The 9395-nt window shown below is 39.5% G+C and overlaps 1 protein-coding gene across 1 annotated transcript in view; it reads left to right on the top strand.

Annotated features, from left to right (window-relative positions):
• mat2aa (methionine adenosyltransferase II, alpha a) overlaps positions 1-5532 on the top strand; it is a 12856-nt gene extending 7324 nt beyond the window's left edge. The window contains exons 6-9 of the mRNA XM_022681153.2: positions 613-831; positions 1453-1635; positions 2232-2365; positions 3343-5532. Of these exons, the coding sequence (XP_022536874.1) occupies positions 613-831; positions 1453-1635; positions 2232-2365; positions 3343-3445 (639 nt within the window). The 3' untranslated portion in view covers positions 3446-5532. The remainder of the gene's footprint in view (positions 1-612; positions 832-1452; positions 1636-2231; positions 2366-3342) is intronic.
• The last annotated feature ends 3863 nt before the right edge of the window (positions 5533-9395 follow it).

Raw genomic sequence — 9395 nt, 5'->3', positions numbered from 1 at the left:
TAGTTCATATGTGTAGGATTATTGTTCATGTGGAGAAAAGTGAATGAAGATTTTAACCACTAACCAGATAATATCATTCACTACAGTGCATCTCTCAGCCCAATCAGTGAGTAGCAGAGCTAACAACCACACTAACCACACAACACCACCAAGCACTGCTGCTGTTGCAGTCAAAGCTAAAGGAATCACTTTTAGACACTTTTTTTTTTTAGTTCTGAATAATTAGCTATTTTCTCTTCACTAAGTTCTACAGTGCAGTTCTGTACAGGTAGTCAGACTCTGGAGCTGAGTCTTAGATGTTAAATTATTGCTAATCTAGTTATGTATTTAACAGTAAATATAGGCTATTTTAAACAGTAAGATGAACAGTATGTAATTATAAATTATATAATTTATAATTATATAAATACAACAATTTACATGTGTATCTCTCCTGAAGTCAGTGTGGTTTAGTGTCTACCAAGTTTGCCAGCCATCTATGGCGTTTTGCCCCGCCCAAGATTGGAATAGGCCGATTGAACTGAAAGGCAATCTGCATTTGAAAAACACTGATTGGTTCATCTCTACTGAATAGTATAAGCTTGTGCTTTAACAGTGTGTCTGTTCATCCAGGTGACCGTCCAGTACAGGCAGGACCGTGGTGCCATGCTGCCTGTGCGAGTGCACACTGTGGTGGTGTCTGTGCAGCACGATGAGGTGGTGTGTCTGGATGAGATGAGGGATGCTCTTAAGGAAAAGGTGGTGAAGGCTGTTGTGCCCAGCGTTTATCTGGACGATGACACCATCTATCACCTGCAGCCGAGTGGACGCTTTGTGATCGGAGGCCCTCAGGTAAGATGTGATGGTTTGATGATTAGTTTGGCAGTTTTTGTGGACTTATTACACAACTTGTATTTTTATTCTTAATTCAAGTGGCCTTTTATTTTCATTTTGATCTTAACTGCCCCTATTAACACTCCAAATGCCAAAAATCCATCCATTTTCTGTAAATCAAATGAGTTTGGCTCCACCCCTCACCAGTCAACCCCACCAGAGCTCCACACAGTAGGTCAGTTAAAGGAACATGTCCATTTTGTTCAGTCATTTTGGTTGAAAAGCTCACAGTACACAGCAGGATTAGCCAGCAGACTTTGTCTGAGGGAGGGATCTGTACCTACCGTCTGTGTGGCTAGTTAGCAGATGAGGGAGATCTAAGAACATTGTTTAAAGAACTTTCAAATAATGAGTTTTATGCCTCTGTTGCTCAGCATAAACATGGGGGTGTGGCTAGTGACAGCTTATTTGCATAAAAGTGACAGAGCCCTTAAATGAACGTTTTGTAAAGAACATATACATTAACATAGACCTATACATTAAGAGCTATGCCCCCTTTTAATTCTGGTACAAACTCTAAATGATGTAGTGTTTTAAATCAATTTCACCTTTTTAAGTGACCTATATATTTTATTAAAGGGTGATGCTGGTCTGACTGGCCGTAAAATCATTGTGGACACGTACGGAGGCTGGGGTGCTCATGGCGGTGGCGCATTCTCGGGCAAAGACTACACCAAGGTGGACCGCTCCGCTGCTTATGCTGCCCGCTGGGTGGCAAAGTCTCTGGTGAAGGCTGGACTGTGCAAACGAGTTCTGGTCCAGGTGAGACGTTTACATTTTAATTTTTCTTTGGATATTTTTCTGATCACATGATTCCAAAACTACTCTTCACGCTTCATTTTCCTCCAAACTGTCAACAGTCAGTGTGCTGAACACTCATACACCAAACTCATTTTTCTCCAACAGTTAAAGCTCTGTTAAATTCCAACTCAACACCTTACAATACTCATTTTAAAAGAATCAATACTACCCTTATACATTATAACAGTAAAACAACAAGCACCTAACACCAGTAATATAAATATAATATTTTTAATTTTATTAATGTAACATTTATCTTTTAAGTGCAGGCTAGGACAAGCTCATTTTGGTGAAAGTTGTTTTTGATACTGTTTTTAAATTACTTAAAAATTAATAAATATCAAATTGGTGCAGTCCTGATGAGAGCCAGTTTCATCCTAACATTTTCAATGGTCTGTGACTCCTTTTTTTCTGTCTTTCTTTCTGTCTGCATTGCTGAAGTATTGGATTGACTCTATCAGCAGAAACTGAAATTTAATGACCGTTTTACTACAGACCTTGTTTTTAGACAGTATCCAGTTTTAATGCTGTTTATACTATAATTCTCTGCCCCGCAGGTGTCCTACGCCATCGGAGTGGCCCATCCTCTGTCCATCTCCATCTTCCACTACGGCACGTCTCAGAGGAGCGAGAAGGAGCTGCTGGACATCGTGAAGAAGAACTTTGACCTCCGTCCCGGGGTCATCGTCAGGTAAAGTACTCTCCTGTGGGATGGCCCACAGGCTGTCATGAGAAAGCAGGTGTTGCACACGCGGCAGGTGGGCAGAACGCTCCCAGTTCAGTTTCAAATTCCAGTCTGGAGTTACTGATTAATACTTGCTGCTGCTGCTATCCCTCTTGTGAAAGTAGTGAACTGACTAAAGATCCATGTTTTTGGTTGCCAGATGTTCTGTGCAGTTTATATTTTGATCAGTATAGAGAAGAGTTGATCTGAGAGATAATTAGTGTTTAGTAACTAGTAGTTAGGCTATAGGTTGAGATGTCCTGGTAGGATTTACTTTAAAATAACTTGAACAGCATCTAATGTACAGTACCAGTCAAAAGTTTTGGAATCTTTTTCATTCTATATATTTCCTTTTCCTAAATTAGATGACTTCAGGATTAATTTATGCTCTGAACTTCAAGTTTCTGAGGCTGGTATCTCTTAACTTATTCTGTGCAACCGAGGAAACTCTTGCTCTTTCTTTCCTGGGGTGGTCCTGATGAGTGCCAGTTTTATCAGTTTAAGACTTTCAAACTTCTTAATTCCTTCTTTACAGATGTAATTATCTTTTCTTTATGAAGTTTTATTTTCCTTTTGTTGTAGTTCTTTCTTCTCATAACATAGATTAGAACATTACTCAAATAGAGCTATTCACTGTACATCAACTCTACCTCTTCACTACTTTACAACTGATTCTTCCCCCCTAACTTTTACTATTAAACTCCTTTCGAAGAATATAAATAAAAAATGAAAGCTTGTTCAAGCTTTTGATTGGTACTGTAATTGTAGATGTATGGTTTAGTGCACTATATAATTCATGTTCAGTGTATATAGAAGCTTAAACTTAGCGTTAATCAGCATTATTTACACTTCATTAGCAGTGATGTGTTTGTTTTTTGATCTGTGCATCGTCTTTACTTGTGTGTTTCTGCAATGATCTCACTCGTTCTCCTGTGCAATTCCAGAGATCTGGACCTGAAGAAGCCAATCTATCAGCGCACCGCCGCCTATGGCCACTTTGGCCGCGAGTCCTTCCCTTGGGAGGTGCCCAAAAAGCTTAAATACTAAACCTTGTAACTCCCTCTGCTCTCGGTCAGCAGGCGTACACTACAGAGAAGCCTCGCTGCCCTGAGTAGAGGGATGCAGTACCAAAACCCCTCCTGCTCAAATGCCCTCCTGTTTAAACCCCATATTAAACCCTGTCCTGTCCCCGAACGTCCCGTCCCATCTCTCCTTTCCCCCTGTTCTGGTGGCTTTTATCTAAAGCCTGACGTCCCAAAGGTGCATATCTTCCCTTCTTCTCACAACGCTCCTCCAACACGCACACCTCACCTTTGTTCTTTCTTTCTGACCTTTAACCTTGTTCCTTGTGTTCTTTTTTTTTTTTTTTTTTTTTTTTCCAACTGTTTCTAGAAAGTTCTGTTGAATTGCTTCGTTATTTTTATTTTTTCCTCTTTCTAGTCCCTCTTCTGTTCTTTAACTCTTTTTATTTCCCTGCTCTCCCCTGTTTTTCTGCATCATGCTAAATGAATTAGTGATGGCACAAATAAGCAAGGTCAAAGAGTTTGCTAAGCATTGCTGGATGAAGCACTAGTCCCTCTTTAGACTCGGTTTATTTATATATTTTTTAATTATACTTATTTTAATTACAAAAGCACCAATGCTTACTTTTGTTTTGTAATTTTTTTTTTTTTTTTTTAACCAGATTGACCATCTTTTTTTTGTTTTGTTTGTTTAAAGAGGAGTATTACAATCGTTAACGGGATCAAAACCTCTTCTAAAGGGTCGGACAATTTTTAAGTTTAAAATTGAAATTAAACGATAGAAAAAAAAAGGAGGGCCTGTCTTGGGTTGGATGATCACTCAACCTGACTCTACTCAATTTGACTCAAAAGTCGTAAAAGGTTACGTTACTATGTTATTTGTTCTAGCTCGACTCTAGCTCAACTCAAGCAGTTTATTTATGATTGGCTGATTGGGCGAGTAATAAATATATAAATATATTTTTAGACAATGCTGTAAAGGGTTTTATTTTTCAGATGTCATCTATAAAGCCGCAGCTCCTGCAGGCCACACTTTTTCTGGTGTGTTACAGAGAAGCCAGAAGCTGCTACCAACCCACGTGGTTCTGCGGGGGGCCGCGGCCATAACCACTTCCCCTATACCCCCCTCTATCTACCCATGCCACCCTCTGTTAGGCGTCTATCTCTATATACTCTATAGACCACAGCGAGGGCACTGCACTTCCCCGCCGCGAGAGGGCGACAGCGGGGCGTAGCTACAGAGAAGCCCTGTTCCCTCGCCGCTCTTGCGGAGGGGCTGCCTTCGTCACTTGAAGTTGCATACGCTCCATACTTGAAGAAACAACAAAAAGAACGTTGTATTGCTTGGCGACGCTCTTCGAGCCCTGGTGTCCATACAGAAAAGCCAGGGGTCCTCGGGAGGGTCTCTATCTCAATCTTCTTTAAAAGTTCCTTTTGTACACGTGTAAAACTGAATCTTTTTAAGCGAAATAATAATAAATTAGTATTTTTTTCATTGTTTTCCATTTGCCTGAGCACCGTCGTTTTTGGTGTATGTCCCACGCGCCCACCTGTTGGCATCCTCGCAGTGTCCTACAGAAAAGCTGCGAAGCTCTACCAGCAGGGGGCGCTGGAAGCTGTGACCATTTTTGACTATTTTATTATTTATATGATTTTTACCTGAAAGATATCGGCAGATCCGGTGAGACTGACCACATACGCACTCATACAAAGCGCACGTTTTTACGTTTTTTACGTGTTGCCCGTGCCGCGCCCCAGGCAGAAGCAGCCGCTGGCCGGTGTTGTACAGAGAAACCGGCCTTGTTTACGTGCTCTGCCCGGCGTGGATGTCTTTTTAATTTAATTTTGTTTCTGTTCCATCTGATGTTTTCCTTCCTCGAATGCCAGAGAGTGGTGGTGCGACAGACTGGTTACTGAAAGAGTAAAAGTGCCTTTTCTATTATTTTTTTCTCTTTCCCTGCCCTACTACCTCTTGCCCTCATTTCCACCCCTGTCCTGCTGTACCCAACAAATGTCCTCCTGTGATAAATGTACCAACTCACAATCCTCAAGCCCCTCCTCCTCCCTCTGCTGTCCCTTGTTGGTAATTTTGAATAAAAATTCTGCCCTGAAGTCCCAAGTTTGTGTCTACGTGCTTTGTGTGGCGCTTTAATGCGTAAGTGTATGAAGTTGTGTGTTGGTGTTTATTAGGTGCTGGACCTGAGATTTTGTTGTACCAGAAATGCACACAACAATAAAGGTCACACAACAGTCTCCTCCAAGATGAATTGTACAAAGGCTGTAAAGGGATATACTGAAATCTGTCGAACCAAATAAAATATACTATTTTTTTTGCCCAAAGGCAATTTTTTAAATACAATTCACCATTGCATAAATGTAATAAACTGTTCTTATGGTCATGAAAAAAAAGTGATTTCCAGGCCCAGAAAGATTTTAAATGTCATGGAATTTTGGGTGAATCTGTCACATCTCTTCACATTAGCTAGCTGTGTAAGTGGGTCCTGTTCATACTGGAGTTTCTGCTTCAACTATAACACTTATGCATTCTGAGAAAAAAAAATGCTGATTTAATGCTGTCTGGCCTCATGTGGATAAATGCAAAATATGCAGAAATGTTATTTAACCAGAAAAACGTGACATTTTAATGTTTTCCTTTTTAGGGGAGATATCAACCTACTATAACCAATATTTATTTTATTTTTTTTGCCAAAAAATGATGTTTAAATATCGTATGTTCATTTAAAATTCGGGGGGAAGAGACCGCTTAAAAAGGTTTTGTTTTTTGTTTTTTTTACCCAAGTGTACCTCTGGAGTATAATCAAGAGCAAGCTGAATTACAAGCCATCAAACCAAGCTGAACTGAGTTTTTGCACCAGGACTAAAAAGGCACAAAGTTATACAAAAGCAGTGTGTAAGACTAGTGGAGGAGAACATGATGCCAAGATGCATGAAAACTTGATCAAAAACCAGGGTTATTCCACCAAATCTTGATTTCTGAACTCCTAAGACTTTATGAATATGAACTTGTTTTTTTGCATTATTTGAGGTCTGAAAGCTCTGCATCTTTTTTTATTTCAGCCATTTCTCATTTTCTGCAAATAAATGCCTTTTATTCGGGAGGAATGTTGTCCGTAGTTTATAGAATAAACAACAATGTTCATTTTATTCAAACATAGACCTATGAATAGCAAAATCAGAGAAACTGATTCAGAAACTGAAATGGTCTTTTAATTTTTTGCAGAGCTGTATACAACCCCTGGCAAAAAGTATGGAATCACCAGTCTTGGATGAGCACTCCTTCAGACATTTCATTCTGTAAAACAAACTCTGATCAAAAACATGATACAATAATAAGGTCATTCCAAAGTGCAACTTGTTGGCTTTCAGGAACACTCAAAGAAATGAAGAAAAAACATTGTGGAAGTCAGTGAATGTTACTTTTATTGACCAACCACAGGGGAAAAAATATGGAATCACTCAATTCTGAGGAAAAAAGTATGGAATCATGAAAAACAGATAAACAAAAGATGATTCAAAATACATCACTAGTGTTTAGTTGCACCACCTTTGGCTTTTATAACGGCTTTCAGTCTCTGAGGCATGGACTTGATGAGTGACAAACCGTATTCTGCATCAATTTGGTGCCAACTCTCTTTGATAGCAGTTGCCAGATCAGCTTTGCAGGTCGGAGCCTTCTTGTGGACCATTTTTTTCAATTTCCACCACAGGTTTTCAATTGGGTTGAGATCTGGACTATTTGCAGGCCATGACATCGACTGAATGTGTCTTTCTCCAAGGAATGCCTTCGCTGTTTTTGCCCTATGGCACGATGCATTGTCATCTTGGAAAATTATTTCATTATCTCCAAACATCTGTTCAATTGAAGGGATGAGAAAACTGTCCAAAATGTCAATGTAAACTTGTGCATTGATAGAAGAATTAACCACAGTCATCTCCCCAGTGCCTTTGCCTGACATGCAGCCCCAGATCATCAAGGACTGTGGAAATTTGGTTGTTTTCTTCAGGCAGGCCTCTTCATAAATCTCACTGGAACGGCACCAAACAAAAGTTCCAGCATCATCACCTTGTCCAATGCAGATTCTTGACTCATCACTGAAGATAACTTTCATCCAGTCATCCACAGTCCATGATTGCCTCTCCTTAGCCCACTGCAGTCTTGTTCTTTTATGTTTAGGTGTCAATGATGGTTTTCTTTTAGCTTTCCTGTATTGAAATCCCATTTCCTTTAGGCGATTTCTTACGGTTCGGTCACATACATTGGCTCCAGCTTCTTCCCATTTATGCTTCATCTGTTTAGTTGTACTTTTTCGGTTTTCAAGACAAATGGCCTTAAGTTGCTTGTCTTGACGCTTTGATGTCTTTCTCGGTCTACCAGTACGCTTGGCTTTAACAACCATTCCATGCTGTTTGTATTTGGTCCATATCTTGGATACAGCTGACTGTGAACAGCCCACATCTTTAGCAACCATGCGTGAAGAGTTACCTTCTTCAAGAAGTTTCACAATCCTCTCTCAAGAGACATTTCTCTTGTTGGAGCCATGGTTCTTGCCACTCTAATTCGTCCAGCAGCCCTCCAAGGTGTCATGACTGCAGGTGTTTTTAACTGCAGACTAACGAGCAGATCTAATCTGAGGCAGGTGTCCATTTAGGGAAAGGAAATTGACTGGGTGTGTCCTTATTTTCTACCTTCAATTTGAGTGATTCCATACTTTTTTCCTCAGAATTGAGTGATTCCATATTTTTTTCCCTGTGGTTGGTCAATAAAAGTAACATTCACTGACTTCCACAATGTTTTTTCTTCATTTCTTTGAGTGTTCCTGAAAGCCAACAAGTTGCACTTTGGAATGACCTTATTATTGTATCATGTTTTTGATCAGAGTTTGTTTTACAGAATGAAATGTCTGAAGGAGTGCTCATCCAAGACTGGTGATTCCATACTTTTTGCCAGGGGTTGTATAACAGGGGCTCATATAAATAGTGCTGGAAGTAAAACAAAACTTCCAGCACCTCCTTTTAAAGGTGTATTTTCTGGTTCTACAAGAATTTGGAGATGTTTTAGAATCTATAACAGTACCTCTGACATGATTTCTAGGGAAAAGGGAAAAGTAAAATGCATAAATTGTTCGAGGTGCATCATTAGTTTTGTGTCCGAACTATATTTTTAAATTATTTAGTCATCTGCACATCAATTAATAAACATGAAGATTTTGTCATCATGCCTAATGCCAGATATGATTTACGCATGACATTTCTCCAACATTCTAATATTATTAACAGCTATTGTTGCTGATTACAATTAAATCCTTCACTGGACAGTAGAGACAGTTTTTAATCCAACAAAACAGGATTAACCCTTAATTTTAAAAGATACTTGAAAGGAGCAGGTGTCCCATTACTTTTGTCCACAGTGTGTTTAGCTCAACCAGTGCTCAGTGTGTTGTGAAGCCTGCAGATGAGCAGTGACTCAGCAGTATTGGTTCAGCATGCTGTAATCTGTTAGTTCTGTTTTGTGCCAGTTGTTATGTAAGCTGTTGGAGTCATGTGATTAAAGCGAGACCTCACATGTGAAAGGAGGTGGGTTCAGGAAAAGGCCGGGTTTAGATTCTGAATGGCCTGCTGCTGCTGGGCTGGTCAGTGTCGTGTTTACTGCAGTAACTCCATTCAGACCAAAACATCACACCGGCCTCCTCACTTAAACCTGTTTAAATCAGTGTTTATTAGACGCTTTCATTGGATCCAGCAAGCTTAGACCTATTTATATTCAATATTGATGTTTTTTTAATATTATACATACACTAGCCATGTGCAGAACGTGACATTCCATAAAAAAACAATGAGAAGCATTGCATTAAATACCACAACCAAGCAGTTATTTAGTTTTAGTATTAAAATCATGAGCATATTAATCTTTAAAGTTTAATCCAGTTATGAACTCAGAATTTGTGTAAATTTGA

This window comes from Astyanax mexicanus, chromosome 20 (assembly GCF_023375975.1).
Source record: "Astyanax mexicanus isolate ESR-SI-001 chromosome 20, AstMex3_surface, whole genome shotgun sequence".
In the NCBI taxonomy this organism is placed as follows: domain Eukaryota; kingdom Metazoa; phylum Chordata; class Actinopteri; order Characiformes; family Acestrorhamphidae; genus Astyanax; species Astyanax mexicanus.
Note: the sequence above shows the minus strand (reverse complement) of the source record. Positions and strands in the feature narration are given on the sequence as shown.